This window comes from Scyliorhinus canicula, chromosome 16, assembly GCF_902713615.1.
Source record: "Scyliorhinus canicula chromosome 16, sScyCan1.1, whole genome shotgun sequence".
NCBI lineage: Eukaryota > Metazoa > Chordata > Chondrichthyes > Carcharhiniformes > Scyliorhinidae > Scyliorhinus > Scyliorhinus canicula.
Window position 1 is genome coordinate 115,143,371 of NC_052161.1, and position 15,450 is coordinate 115,158,820.

At 54.5% G+C, this 15,450-nt stretch overlaps 1 protein-coding gene across 1 annotated transcript in view; it reads right to left on the reverse strand.

Annotated features, from left to right (window-relative positions):
* Nucleotides 1–15,450, reverse strand: part of LOC119979524 (protein-arginine deiminase type-2-like) — a 95,079-nt gene that overhangs the window by 9,390 nt on the left and 70,239 nt on the right. The window contains exon 12 of the mRNA XM_038821890.1: nt 1,423–1,570. Within this exon, the coding sequence (XP_038677818.1) occupies nt 1,423–1,570 (148 nt within the window). The remainder of the gene's footprint in view (nt 1–1,422; nt 1,571–15,450) is intronic.

Below are 15,450 nucleotides of genomic sequence, written 5' to 3' on the forward strand. Positions count from 1 at the left end.
CCTGCGTTGCCACCTTCAGGGTACAATGGACCTGAACTCCCAGATCTCTCTGTACATCAATTTTCCCCAGGACCCTTCCATTGACCATATAGTCCGCTCTTGAATTTGATCTTCCAAAATGCATCACCTCGCATTTGCCTGGATTGAACTCCATCTGCCATTTCCCTGCCCAACTATAGTTATGTAAAGGTAACTAAACATGTTTTCTTAATATAAATTTACAGTGCCCAATTATTCTTTTCCAATTCAGGGGCAATTCAACCTAACCTGCACATCTATGAGTTGTGAACGGGGTGAAACCCGCGCAGACACGGGGAGAATGGGCAAACTCCCCACGGATAGGGACCCAGGGCTGGGATCGAAGCCGGGTCCTGAACGCCGTAGGCAGCAGTGCTAACCACTACGTCACCATGCCGCCCAAAGGTAATTAAACATGAACATGTATTGTAAATAGTTACACCAGAATTAGAGTTGTCCATGTATGTGCTCTGTTTAAAAGCAAAATTGAAACTAAAATTGCATCAAACCATTGGGTGGGATTCTAAGGCCTCCCAGCCACATGCTTCTTGGTGGCGGGAGGCGGTGTGCCAGTTGCTGGTAACGGGAATCTCTGGTCCTACCGGCGACAATTCCCATTGAAGCCACCCCATGCTGCTGGGAAACCCATGGCAGGGGGTGTACTGCCTGTAGGAGCACCGCCGTGAATGGCCAGAGAATGTGTCAACAGAATTAGCTGTTTCAAGGGTCCTGCAACACTACGCTTGCAGGAGAATGCAAGTCCATCAAATGACCTGGAACATTTTGTTCAACTGTAAGCTTGGCAATTCTCTACCTGCATTTTATCATGCACACTGGTCGTCATTTCTTGCAGTTTTAAAAGTTGTTCTCTAGTTTCTGAGAGTGTAAAAAGGGTGAGAGTAGGTAAATTGGTTTATACTGGTCTAGTAACACAAGCTCTGCCATTGATGGAATAGTTGCACTTAAAGGTGGTTGCTCTCAGGTATAACGTTGCAATGTGTAGACCATGCTTGACCTGTCGAACTTTGAGAATGAGGGATTTCCCTGCTGGCCTCAGATTGCTGTATTCAGTGTCTATTTTTATTTGTTTTCACATTTCCTGCAGGTAATTGTCAATATCAGTAGGGTTGCTTTGGCATAAGGTTCCTCTCCATTGGCCACCATGAACTTCAAGAGTTGTAAAAATCTTGGGAAATCATGCAAATTCTGTTTCTACTGTTTCCACAGATCTTGAACCAAAGCTACATCAACGGAACTCCTTCCTACAAACCCCTTCCCATCTGCATGCAGACATTTGCCTTCAATATCTCTAATTACAAAGACATCAGAATATACCACAAGCCACAAAATAAGTACATAGCAGACTGATGCAGCTCAACTCACGTGGTAGAATTAATTGGTTACCTTTCTGTCAGGGGCTGGAACAAAGGTCAAGAACTCATCCACATGACCTACATGCAACCAGTCGGAGAAGAGCTCAATTGGAGACTGCACTGTTTGAGCATATAGGAAGTCCCGAATTACCTTTGCCATGTTTCTCCCACGAGAAGTACTGGAGCAATAATAAAAAGAAAATACAGATTTAACTTTCATACATCAAGAACAGAGCTGTCATTTTTCTTGAGTCTTTGGTCATCGCTGTTTCAAATTAATGTCAAAACCTAGATCAAGGAATGAAAACCAACTCCGGTAGATCCTGTTGCAACTCCTCTAGTTCAACTGAATTCTGTCATGGTTATTACTGAGTTCTTGTTCGTTGTTCATTTATATCCTTTACCAACATCACATGAGTATCTATGCCTGATTACAATCAGAAGCTTTGACCTGTTGATCATGATAGCAAATCCTTAGCAAATACCAGGGCACGTCTGATGCACAAAGGAAGTATCTAAGGCATCATAATGCGAGTTGTGGAACACACTGACACAGGTGCTATTTCTGTCTGTGTTGAGATGGATAGTATTGCTGACTATGATTTAAGGTATTCCTGGATTGGAAGACGACCTTTGTCTTCTGGATGTTTAGAGTAAGGCCCATGCTCTTGTAGGCCTTAGTTTTTTTTTATAAATGTTTTTATTCAGTTTTCATATTTTATATTGAACAAATTACAAATTGTTAGGAGAGAAAAAGAACAAAAAAAAACAAACAAACACGCAAAAATTAACATACATATTTACAGGTAAGCATCTTCGCAGTAGTAACTGCGCCCCCCCCCCCCCCCCCCCCCCCCTCAACATGTTTATTTAGTTTGGTTTTGGGCCTTAGCTAGCCATCGAACCCCCGTACCGAACCTGTAGCCCCCCCCCCCCCTCCCGCTACCTTCCCCCGACTATTCTTCCTCTTGTACATTGGCCACAAATAGGTCCCGGAACAGTTGCATGAATGGCTCCCACGTTCTGTGGAAGCCGTCGTCCGACCCTCGGATGGCAAATTTGATTTTCTCCATTTGGAGAGATTCCGAGAGGTCGGACAGCCAGTCCGCAGCTCTGGGCGGTGCTGCTGACCGCCAGCCAAACAGGATTCTACGGCGGGCGATCAGGGAGGCAAAGGCAAGGGCGTCCGCCCTCCTCCCCAGGAATAGATCTGGCTGTTCTGAAACCCCGAAGACCGCCACTATCGGGCATGGCTCCACCCTCACTCCCACCACTTTGGACATAACCTCGAAGAAGGCTGTCCAGTACTCCACGAGTCTGGGGCAAGACCAGAACATGTGGGCGTGGTTGGCCGGGCCTCTTTGGCACCGTTCACATCTGTCTTCCACCTCCGGGAAGAACCTACTCATACGGGTTCTTGTTAAGTGGGCTCTATGTACCACTTTTAGTTGCGTCAGGCTGAGCCTTGCGCACGTGGAGGTGGAGTTGACCCTATGCAGTGCTTCGCTCCAGAGTCCCCACCCTATCTCCATCCCCAGGTCGTCCTCCCATTTCCTTCTTGTTGCGTCCAGTACGGTGTCGTCCCTATCTACCAGTCGGTCATACATGTCACTACAGTTCCCTTTCTCTAGGATACTTGCGTCCAGTAGGTCTTCCAGTAGTGTCTGTCGTGGCGGTTGTGGGTACGTCCTTGTCTCCTTTCGTAGGAAGTTTTTGAGCTGCAGGTACCGTAGCTCGTTCCCCCCAGCTAGCTGAAATTTCTCTGTCAGTTCGTCCAGTGTTGCGATCCTGTCGTCCGTGTATAGGTCCCTGACTGTCAGTGCCCCCCCGTCCTGCCTCCACCTTTTGAAGGTGGCCTCAGTCAGTGCTGGTGTGAACCTATGGTTGTTGCAGATGGGAGCCCTGTTCGACATTTTGGTCAGGCCAAGTTGCTGCCGCAGTTGGTTCCAGGATTGGAGGGTGGCTGTCACCACTGGGCTGCTGGAGTGTTTTTTGGGTGGGGATGGGAGTGCTGCCGTGGCGAGGGCCCGGAGGGAGGTTCCCATGCAGGAGGCCTCCTCCGCACGCACCCACTCAGCCTCTGGCTCCTGGATCCATCCCCTTACTCGCTCGGCTGTTGCTGCCCAGTGGTAGAATTGTAGATTCGGGAGGGCTAGCCCTCCCCTGGTTTTTGTTTTTTGTAAGACCTTCTTTGGGATCCTAGCATTTTTACCCCCCCATACGAACGCCATGATGAGTTTGTCCAGCGCTTTGAAAAAGGCCTTGGGGATGTAGATCGGAATGGATCTAAACAGGAAGAGGAACCTGGGCAGTACGTTCATTTTGATCGTCTGAACTCTCCCCGCGAGGGAGAGCGGGAGTGTGTTCCATCTTTGCAGGTCCTTTTTAACTTCCTCCGTCAGGCTGGTGAGGTTCCATTTGTGGATCCCTTTCCAGTCATGGGCTATTTGGATCCCCAGGTAGCGGAATTTATGTCGGGCTTGATTGAACGGCAGCCCCTTTAGTGCTGCCCCCCCCCCCCCCCCCCCCCCTTGCGGGTGTACTGGGAAGATCTCACTTTTGCTCATGTTGAGTTTGTAGCCCGAGAAGGCTCCAAACTCTTTCAGGAGCGCGATGATTCCGTCCATGCTGCTTTGTGGGTCCGAGATATAGAGGAGCAGATCATCCGCATAGAGTGAGACTCTGTGCTCTCTACCTCCCCTTCGGATCCCCCTCCAATTTTTTGCTGCCCTGAGCGCGATTGCTAGCGGTTCAATTGCTAGTGCGAACAGCAGCGGGGACAGTGGGCATCCTTGTCTGGTGCCCCTGTGCAGCTGGAAGTATTGGGAGTTGGTATTGTTGGTCTGTACACTCGCCATGGGAGCGTTGTACAGGAGCTGTACCCAAGCGGTGAACCCTGTTCCAAGCCCGAACCGCTCCAGTACCTCTATGAGGTATTTCCACTCGACTCTGTCGAAGGCCTTTTCTGCGTCCAGGGAGACGATCACCTCTTGTGTTCTCTCCCCGGAGGGGGTCATTATCACGTTCAGCAGGCGCCTGATGTTCGCGGTAAGCTGTCTACCTTTGACAAAGCCCGTCTGGTCCTCTGTGACCACCTCAGGTACACAGTCTTCTAGCCTCTTGGCTAGGATTTTGGCCAGTATTTTGGCGTCTGCATTCAGCAGAGATATGGGTCTGTATGACCCACATTCCGTTGGGTCTTTGTCTTTCTTAGGTATCAGCGAGATTGAGGCCTGTGCTAACGTGGGTGGCAATGTGCCCCTAGCTAGCGAGTCTGTGAACATCTCCCGCAGGTGCGGGGCCAGCGCTGTCGCAAATGTTTTGTAGAAGTCCGCCGGGAATCCGTCCGGTCCCGGCGCCTTCCCCGCCTGCATGGAGCTAATGCTGTCCATGATCTCTCCCAGTGCTAGTGGTGCTTCCAGATCCCGTTTTCTGCCCTCTCCCACAACTGGTATGTCCAGTCCGTCAAGAAACCGGTTCATCCCAGCCTTCCCCGTTGGGGGCTCTGAGGTGTACAGCTCTTGGTAGAAGGCCTTGAAGGTTTTGTTAATCCTCTCTGGTTCTGTTTCCAACGTGCCTCTGGTATCTCTGATTTGCGCAATTTCTCTGCTGGCTGCCTGCTTTCTCAGCTGGTGGGCCAACAGGCGGCTGGCTTTGTCTCCGTGTTCGTATAGGGCCCCGCGTGCCTGGCGGAGTTGGTGTACTGCTTTCCTGGTGGAGAGCAGGTCAAAGTTCCTTTGTAATTCTTTCCTCTCCGCCAGGAGTTCTACGGTCGGGGCCTCGGAGTATTTATGGTCTACCTCCAGTATGGAGTCGACCAGCTTCTGCCTAGCCACCCTTTCCTCCCTATCTCTTTGCGCTTTGTAGGCTATGATTTCCCCTCTTAGTACGGCCTTAAGCGCTTCCCAGAACGTGGAGGGTGAGACCTCCCCGTTTTGGTTGATCTCAGTGTACTCCGCTATGGCCTGCGCTATCCTTTCGCTGAAGGCCTTGTCAGCTAGTAAGGCACCGTCCAACCTCCATTTGGGGCGCTGGGCCCTTCCCGTCTCTAGCCGCACATCCATGTAGTGTGGAGCGTGGTCTGATATCACAATTGCGGAGTATTCCACCTTGTCTATCTCTGGAAGCACCGTTTTCCCCACCACAAAGAAGTCAATTCTGGTGTACACGTTGTGTACTGGGGAGAAGAAAGAGAATTCTTTCTCCCCCGGGTGGGCGAATCTCCAGGGGTCTACTGCTCCCATCTGCTCCATATAGTGACTGAGTTCCCTTGCCATGTTTGAGGTTTTCCCCGTTCTGGGGTTTGATCTGTCCGTCGTTGGGTCCTGTACACAGTTGAAGTCCCCCCCCATGATTAGTCGGTGCGTCGCTATGTCCGGGATTTCTGCCATGGTCTTTTGGATGAAGCTTGTGTCGTCCCAGTTGGGCGCATACACGTTAACTAGGACTACCGGCGCCCCATCCAGGGCCCCGCTGACCATGACATACCGTCCCCCTGGGTCCGTAACCGTCTTTGTCGCCCTAAACATTGTCCTCTTGCCAATCAGGATCGCCACCCCCCTGGCCCTTGCCCCATAACAGGAATGATAGGTTTGTCCCACCCAGCCCTTTCTTACCCGCAGTTGGTCCTGCTCCCTCAAGTGCGTCTCTTGGAGGAAGACTATGTCGGCCCTCATGTTTCTAAGGTGGGTGAGGACTCTAGATCTCTTCACTGGGCCATTAAGTCCCCTTACGTTCCAGGTGACTATTCTGGTGGGGGGCTTCTGCCCCCTTGCTCCTGTGGGGTTAACCATATTTGTCCGGTGGACGCGCCCCTGCCCTCTGGGGTTTCCCTTTGTTAGGGGGCCGTCCAGGATGTCCACTATCACTGCTCTCCCCATGCGGTCGGGTCCCTGCGCTCCGGGGTTCCCCCTTGTCCCGGGGACACCCGCCATGACCGTCCACTGTGTGTCCGCCACGCGGGTAGTCCCCTGCACTCCGGGGGGCCCCTTCACCCACAGACCGTACTGGGTGGGTGTTTGCAGCAGTTCCCTGTTTCGAGCCCTTGTCTGTGGCACTTTGTGGCCCTATTCCCTTTCTGGCCTCTTTTGTCCCTTCGTCCCTGCATTTCCCCTCCCTGGTCTCTCGCCCCCCGAGTGCCCCCCCCCCCCCGCTCTATCCCTTTCGGGGATACCCCTGTGTACCCCTCCATTGCCCCTCTCTCCCCCATTCCTGTCCCCATTTGCTCTCCCACCTTTGATGGGTGATCCCCCCCCTCCCCTGCCTGGCGCCTTCCCCCCTGTTGGGGGTGCGCTGCGGCCCTGCTCTGTTGCGCGCCCCCTTCGCTAGCTTTCCTGCTAGCACGGTGGCTCCCCGCTCGGAGGTTGCTGTCCCCCTTCCCCTCTCCCCTCTCCAGTACTCCCGTTCCCTCGTGCCGGGGCCTGGCCTCCCACCTGGAGCGGGCCCTTGGGCATTGGGTTGTTTTTCCTGGGTGCTCCTGCCAGGGGGGAGGGGGCTGGCTTTGCCTCGCCCCTCCCCACCCCCCCGTCGGCATGACGTATCTCCTTGCCATGGGCCCCTCGTCCCTACTTCCCATGGCGTTTTTCCAGCCCGTGCTCCTCAACGAATCTATTCGCCTCGGCAGGGGCTGTAAAGAAATATTCCTTGTGTTGGTATGTGACCCAGAGTTTTGCTGGGTACAGCATACCAAAACGTACTTTGTTCTTATAGAGAGCTGCTTTCGCTCTGTTGAACTCCGCCCGTCTCTTAGCTATGTCCGCTCCAAAATCCTCGTAGATTCGGATGGCGTGCCCGTCCCAATTGCAGGCTCTATTCTCCTTGGCCCAGCGCAGGATTGTCTCCCTATCCCGGTACCGGTGCAGTCTGGCTATAACTGCTCTCGGTTTTTCCCCTTCCTTGGGCTTCGGGCGCAGTGACCGATGAGCTCTGTCCATTTCCGGTGGGGTGGGAAAAGTTTCCCGCCCCACTAAGGAGCCCAGCATCGCAGCCACGAATGTTGTGGGATTTCTACCCTCTATCCCCTCTGGCAGGCCCACTATCTTAATGTTTTGCCTTCTCGAGTTGATCTCCTGGTCGTCTACCCTGCCCTTCAGGCTCCCCTGTGTTGCACTCAGTTTCGCCATTTCCCTCTCCAGGGACATGACCCGGTCGCTCACGTCAGTCGCTGCCTTCTCCAGCTCTTTAATGGTTGCCCCTTGGGCTTCCAGTATCTTCCCTTGGGCATCCACTTTCTCCTCCATTCTGGTCAGAGCCTGCTGCACCCCTGACATGGCCCTGGTCACTGCTGCCTGTGCTGCGGCCTCTGTGTCTGCTTTTAACTCTGCCTTGATTGCCTGCAGCTGCTCCCTCACCACCTCGGCAATGGCTTCCTTCCAATTCACGCCCCCCTCTAACCCCAGGGGAGAGGTTGCCCGCCCGTCCAGCTCTTTTGGATGCGGCGATACATTCTTCCCGCTGCTTCGCGTGTTGACTCGTTCGCCCAAGCTGGTTTGCCCTTTGCCCCGTCTACCTCCGGTGCCCCCTTTCTCTTGGGTCCCTTCTGGCATTTTTTTCTCCCCCTTCCCCTTCATCGTTTCTTCTCTCCTTGTTCGTCTTTTCCCCCTTTTCCGCACCCTATTTTAATTTTATTTATTAATATATATATATATATATATATATAAAAATATATATATTTTTTTTTTTTTAAATGAAAAATTTATTTCCCCCCTTCTTTCCTTTACCCCTTTATTTCACCCCTTTTCTCTTTACCAGTTTTCTTTTGGGTTTTTATTTTAAAAAAAGAACAGAAATATAAGTCTCTTTTTTCTTTTGTTTTCTCTCTCCACTCGCCCAGGAGAGAGAGAGAGAGAGTCCCCCTTTGTCCTTGCCACGTGGTGGTCACTGCAGTTGGGGGGAGGGGGAGGGGCGAGTGGGGCTGCTGGTTGGTGGGGGGGGGGGGGTGGTGTCCCCGCTGCTGGTTGGGGGGGGGGGGTGGTGTCCCCGCTGCTGGTTGGGGGGGGGGGGGGTTGGTGTCCCCGCTGCTGGTTGGGGGGGGGGGGGGGTTGGTGTCCCCGCTGCTGGTTGGGGGGGGGGGTGGTGTCCCCGCTGCTGGTTGGGGGGGGGGGGTTGGTGTCCCCGCTGCTGGTTGGGGGGGGGGGGGTTGGTGTCCCCGCTGCTGGTTGGGGGGGGGGGGGGGGGGGTTGGTGTCCCCGCTGCTGGTTGGGGGGGGGGGGTTGGTGTCCCCGCTGCTGGTTGGGGGGGGGGGTGGGGTCCCGCTGCTGGTTTGGGGGGGGGGGGGAAAGAGGGCCCGCCGCTGCCGCACCGTTCCCGGCCCGCGTGGGGGGGGGGGGGGAGAGAGGGGTTGGACCTGCCGCTGCTGGGCCTCCCTGTCGCCGTTGCTCCTCGCCTCCGCCTTCCGCCGCCGCCCGCTCCTCCTCAGCTGCCGCCCGCTCCTCCTCCGCTTCTCCTCCGCTGCCGCCCGCCGCTGCCGCCCGCTGCTCCTCCGTTGTCGCCCGCTCCTCCGCCGTTGCCGCCCGCTCCTCCTCCGCCGTTGCCGCCCGCTCCTCCTCCGCCGTCCGGCCTGTCGGGGGGGGTTCCTTCCTGGCGCTTGCGGGAGCCCCTCTCCCTGCGACCTCCTCGCTCGCCGCCCGGAAGTCGAGCTGTAGGCCTTAGTTGACAATGTCCTCCGAGTGTGCGCAGATGCGAACATCGCCTAACAATGTGGTTCAGTTACAGAGAATAGGGCGACCATGGAACTGGCCTGCAGGTGGCAGAGGTTAAACAGATTCCTGTTTGTTCTCCATGCCAGCGGGGAGCTGCATTGCAGCAAGGAAGATCAAGAAGAGCTTTGGTGCAATGATAAAATCTTGCTTGACCCCTGTCCGAATATGAATTGGGTCTGTGGTGGATCCGTTGGTCAGGGTCGCAGTTTGAATGTCATCATGGAGCAGGCGGAGGATTGTGACAAACCTTTGGGCAGCCAAAACAGAGCAGGACCCTCCATAATCCCTCGTGGTTAACAGCGTCAAAGACCTTTGAGAGGTCAAAGAAGATCATGTACAAGGATTGGTGCTGTTCCGTGTATTTCTCTTGTAATTGCTGCACAAAGACGATCATATCCGTTATGTCCCATCTGCGACTCTGGGAGGTGCTCTTCAGCCACATGGAAAAGGCAATTAAGATTGACTCTTTCAATGACCTTCCCTGTGGCCGATAGCCGGGAAATTCCTCAGTATTTACTGCAGTCAGCCATGTCACCTACCGCAAAGATGGCCACATTTACGGCATCTCTGAGACCCCCTGGCATGTTCTCCTCCTTCCAGATAAGGGAAATGAGGTCATGTATTCGTGCCAATAGTGCTTCTCCACAATGCTTTAATGCTTTGTCAGGAATTCCATCTGTTCCTGATGCCTTGTCTTTCTTTAGCTATCGGGTGGCCTTTTCTACTGGGTTGGGTTGTGCTGAGATGGTGGTAGGATGGAGTCAAGGACACTTGCATTGAAGACAGAATCTGTGGGAATGAGGTCTTCGAAGTGCTCCTTCCAGCGGGCACTGACTGCCTGATGAGCATCTCTCCATTCTTGGCCAGCAGTGCGGAGGGGCTTGGGATGTTTGGGCTGTATGGCCTTGACTGCACTAAAGAAACCTCATGCGTTATGGTTGTTGGCTAACTGCTGGATTTCCTGTGCATTCTCCACCCACCATCTGTTCCTTAGGTAATGTGTCTCAGCCCTCTGTACAGCTACTTTCTTATTCTCGAGTTAGGTTGATGTTTCAAGTTCAGAAGAGCCTGGCGCTTGAGGCTTATGGGCTCCTGGATCTTCTGGTACCAGTAGTGGTGTTTCATGGTTGAGTAAGCAAGCATCGGACTTCCGGTTGCGGCTATGACTAGCTAAGCCGCACATTTGGAAGCTCCTGCAACAAAGGTGTTTTTGGGCCAATTGGAGGGCCCCAACGGCGCTGAAAAAACGAATCCCGGTGGGGGAAGGTCCCCTGAGGAGAACTAGACCGATTTTATGGTCGGTACCCGGAGTGGAGCGGCAAGAAAAACGGCAGCAGCTCCCCAAAAAAAGCGGGGGAAGAAAATCAAAATGGCGGCCGGCGGTGCACCGGAGGAGTGGAAGAAATGGGCGGAGGAGCAGCAGGCCGCTCTCCTCCGTTTTTTCACGGAGATGAAAGTGGAACTCTTAGAGTCCATGAACGCGACGGCCACCAGGTTGGTGGGAGCCCAGGCGATCCAAGAGGCGTCGATTAAAGATCTGCAGCAGGAGATGGCCGCGAGGGAGGAGGAGGCCACAGTCATCGGGGCAAAGGTGGAGGCGCACGAGGCACTCCACACGAAGTGGCAGAGCCGCTTCGAGGAGCTGGACACTCGGATGAGGAGGAAAAATTTGAGGATCCTGGGCCTGGAAGAAGGCCTGGAGGGGTCGGATCTCCCGGGATATGTGGCGGAGATGTTGAGCTCCCTGATGGGGGAAGGGGCCGGTCCGGCGCCCCTGGAATTGGAAGAGGCATACCGGGTCATGGCCAGGAGGCCTAGGGCAAACGAGCCCCCGAGGGCGGTGCTGGTGCGGTTCCAGCGGCTAAGTGATCGAGAGAAAGTCCTGAGGTGGGCTAAAAGGGAGAAAAGCAGCAAGTGGCAGAACTCGACGGTAAGGGTGTACCAGGACTGGAGTGCGGAGGTGGCAAAGCGGCGGGCCCGGTACAACCGGACAAAGGCGGTGCTACACGCGAAAAAGATCAAATTTGGAATGTTGCAACCGGCGCGCTTGTGGGTCACCTACAAGGACCAACATCATTATTTCGAGTCCCCAGAGGAGGCCTGGACCTTTGTACAAGAGGAAAAGTTGGACACGAACTAAAACCTGGGAGCACCGGCGGTCGTAGCCGCCGGGGGACTCTTGATTGTGCAAGTGGCCCTTTTCTTTTTCAGGCCAGGTCGGAACTGGGTAACAGTTTCGTGGAGTGTTTGGGGTGTTTTTTCTCGAACGGTTGACTTTTCTGAATATTTTGAAGGTTTCGAGTTGTTGGGTGTTTCTGTATATTTGTACTGTTGAAATCTCTATTGTGGGTCGTTGGCTTCTTATGGGGTGATTTCTCCCGTTTCCAATTTCCCTTAGTTATTTACCCCTCCTACCCTTTTTCTTTGGGTGCTTGGGGGGGTTTTTTGGTTCTTTTTTTTTCTTTTCGGGTTATGGTTATCTGCGGTTATTTATACTGCTTGATGGAGGGTGATGGTTGGGCACGCGGTTAGTTGAGAGTTAGTTAATTATTTTGTTATTTAAGTATGTAGTTAAGTATTTATGTATTTAGTTGCCATTGGGTATTTGTATTTATATCGTTAAGTTGGGGAGACGGGACGGGGGGGAGCGGGTTGATTATGCGGGTCTTTCTCGGGGGTTTTAAGGGGATCTTTCACGGGCGCAGATGGGGTGAACCGGGAGGAGTCGGAATGTGGCAGGAGCAGCCGGGTCAGCGGAGACCAGCTGACTCTCGGGAGTACGATGTGGGGTACATCGCGGCTAGGAGGGGTCCTAGCCAGGGGGGGGGGGGGGGGGGAAGGGGGGGGGACTGGGGGGGGGACACCGGGTTGCTGCTAGAAAGACCAGGGACGAGAAGGGGAGAGCCGGGGGGGGTGGGGGGGGGGGGGGCCATCGCTATGGGAAGCGGGTCAGAAAAGAAGGGATGACCCGGGGCGAGCAAGGGACAAGACATGGCTAATCGACAGGGAGTAGGGACGGGTCGCTCTGCGACCCGATTGATCACGTGGAACGTAAGGGGGCTGAATGGGCCGGTCAAAAGATCAAGGGTCTTCTCACACCTGAAGGGACTGAAGGCTGATGTAGCAATGCTGCAGGAGACTCATTTGAGGGTAGCAGATCAGGTCCGCCTGAGAAGGGGGTGGGTGGGACAGGTGTTCCACTCAGGCTTGGATATCAAGAACCGGGGGGTGGCGATTTTGGTGGGAAAGAGAGTGTCGTTTGTGGCGGCAGAGGTGGTGGCAGACAAGGAGGGCAGGTACGTGATGGTGAGGGGTAGGCTGCAGGGAGAGAGTGTGGTACTGGTAAATGTGTATGCCCCGAACTGGGACGACGCGGGTTTTATGAGGCGCCTGCTGGGCCTCATCCCGGGACTGGAGGCAGGGGACCTGATCATGGGAGGGGACTTTAATACGGTGTTAGACCCTGGGCTGGATAGATCGAGTTCCAGGACGAATAGGAGGCCGGCAGCGGCAGAGGTGTTAAGGGGGTTCATGGAGCAGATGGGAGGGGTAGACCCATGGAGATTTGGTAGGCCTAGGGCGAGGGAGTATTCTTTTTTCTCCCACGTCCACAGAGTGTACTCTAGGATCGATTTTTTCGTATTGAACAGGGGGCTGATGCCGAGAGTGCAGGACACGGAGTACTCGGCCATTGCGATATCGGACCATGCACCACATTGGGTGGACGTGGACATGGGGGAGGCGCGGGACCAACGCCCGTTGTGGCGCCTGGATGTAGGGCTGTTGGCGGACGAAGAGGTGTGCAGAAGGGTGAGAACGGGCATTGAGAACTATCTGGGTACGAATGACACAGGTGAGGTGCAGGTGGGGACGGTCTGGGAGGCCTTGAAAGCAGTGATTAGAGGAGAGCTGATCTCCATAAGGGCACACAGAGAGAGGAAGGAGAGGCAGGAAAGGGAGAGGCTGGTGGGGGAGCTCCTAGAAGTAGATAGGAAATATGCGGCGGCGCCAGAGGAGGGGCTATTAAGGGAGCGGCGTAGCTTGCAGGCCAGGTTCGACCTACTGACCACTAGGAAGGCGGAAATGCAGTGGAGAAGGGCGCAGGGTGCGGCGTATGAGTACGGGGAAAAGGCGAGCAGGATGCTGGCACACCAGCTTCGTAAGCGAGATGCAGCCAGAGAGATTGGGGGAGTGAGAGAGAGGGGTGGGGATGTAGTGCAGAAGGGGCAAGAGGTGAATAGGGTCTTTAGGGACTTCTATAGGGAATTGTATAGGTCTGAACCGCCGAAGAGGAGAGGGGGAATGAAGAACTTTCTCGACAAATTGGGGTTCCCAAAGGTACAGGAGGAGCTGGTGGAAGGGTTGGGGGCGCCGATAGAGCTGCAGGAGCTAATTAAAGGGATAGGCCAGATGCAGGCGGGGAAGGCGCCGGGGCCGGATGGGTTCCCGGTGGAGTTTTACAGGAAATTTGTGGACTTGGTGGGTCCAGTGCTGGTGCGAGCCTTCAATGAGGCGCGCGAGGGGGGGGTTCTGCCTCCAACAATGTCGCAGGCCCTGATCTCCTTGATTTTGAAGCGGGACAAGGACCCGGTCCAGTGCGGGTCCTACAGGCCTATCTCCCTCTTAAATGTAGATGCCAAGCTGTTAGCAAAGGTCCTGGCAACCAGGATAGAGGACTGTGTGCCAGGGGTAGTCCATGAAGACCAGACGGGGTTCGTGAAGGGACGCCAACTTAACACAAATGTTCGGAGATTGTTAAATGTGATTATGATGCCAGCAGTGGAAGGGGAGGCGGAGATAGTGGTAGCGCTGGACGCGGAGAAGGCATTTGACAGGGTGGAGTGGGAATACTTGTGGGAGACGTTGGAAAGGTTTGGGTTTGGGGAGGGATTTATCAAGTGGGTAAAACTGCTCTATTCAGCTCCGATGGCAAGTGTGGTAACAAACGGGAGGAGGTCAGAATATTTTGGGCTCCATCGAGGTACTAGGCAGGGATGTCCCCTATCTCCCTTACTCTTTGCATTAGCGATTGAGCCGTTGGCGATGGCACTGAGGGGTTCAGGGGGGTGGAGAGGACTGACAAGGGGAGGGGAGGAACATCGGGTCTCGCTCTATGCGGATGATTTGTTGTTGTATGTGGCAGACCCGGAGGGGGGAATGCCGGAGGTAATGGGGATACTAGCGGAGTTCGGGGATTTTTCGGGATATAAATTAAATCTGGGGAAAAGTGAGGTCTTTGTAATACACCCGGGAGACCAAGGGGAGGGAATTGGGAGGCTCCCCTTCAAAAGAGCAGTTAAAAGTTTTAGGTATTTGGGGGTGCAGGTGGCAAAGAACTGGGGGACCCTACACAAGTTGAACTTTTCCAGACTGGTGGAGCAGATGGAGGAGGAGTTTAAGAGGTGGGACATGGTGCCGCTGTCGCTAGCAGGGAGGGTGCAGTCAGTTAAAATGACGGTCCTCCCGAGGTTCTTGTTTTTGTTCCAGTGTCTGCCCATCTTCCTCCCCAGGGCCTTTTTCAAGAAGGTAACGAGTAGTATCATGGGGTATGTGTGGGCACATGGTACCCCGAGAGTTAGAAGGGTCTTTTTGGAGCGGAGTAGGGATAGTGGAGGGCTGGCGTTACCCAACCTTTCCGGATATTACTGGGCGGCAAATACATCGATGGTACGAAAGTGGATGATGGAAGGGGAGGGGGCAGCCTGGAAGCGCATGGAGAGGGCGTCCTGCGGCAACATAAGCTTAGGGGCACTGGTAACGGCACCATGGCCGCTCCCTCCCACGAGGTATACCACGAGCCCGGTGGTGGCGGCCACCCTCAAGATCTGGGGGCAGTGGAGGCGACACAGGGGGGAAGTGGGAGGTCTGATAGGGGCACCACTAAGAGGGAACCACAGATTTGCGCCGGGAAACACAGGAGGGGGATTCCAGAGCTGGCAGAGGGCGGGTATTAGACAACTGAGGGACTTGTTTATAGAGGGGAGGTTTGCGAGCCTGGGAGAGCTGGAGGAGAAATTTGGGCTCCCCCCGGGGAACACGTTCAGGTACCTCCAAGTGAAGGCATTTGCCAGACGACAGGTAGCGGGGTTCCCCGCGCTCCCCGACAGGGGGGTGAGTGAGAGGGTGCTATCAGGGGTCTGGGTCGGGGAGGGGAAGATCTCGGACATCTATAAGATTATGCAGGAGGTGGAGGAGGTACCAGTAGAGGAGCTGAAAGATAAGTGGGAGTTAGAGCTGGGGGAACAGATAGAGGACGGGACATGGGCAGACGCCCTGGAGAGGGTTAACTCGTCGTCGTCATGTGCGCGACTAAGTCTCATTCAATTTAAGGTACTGCATAGAGCCCACATGACGGGGAC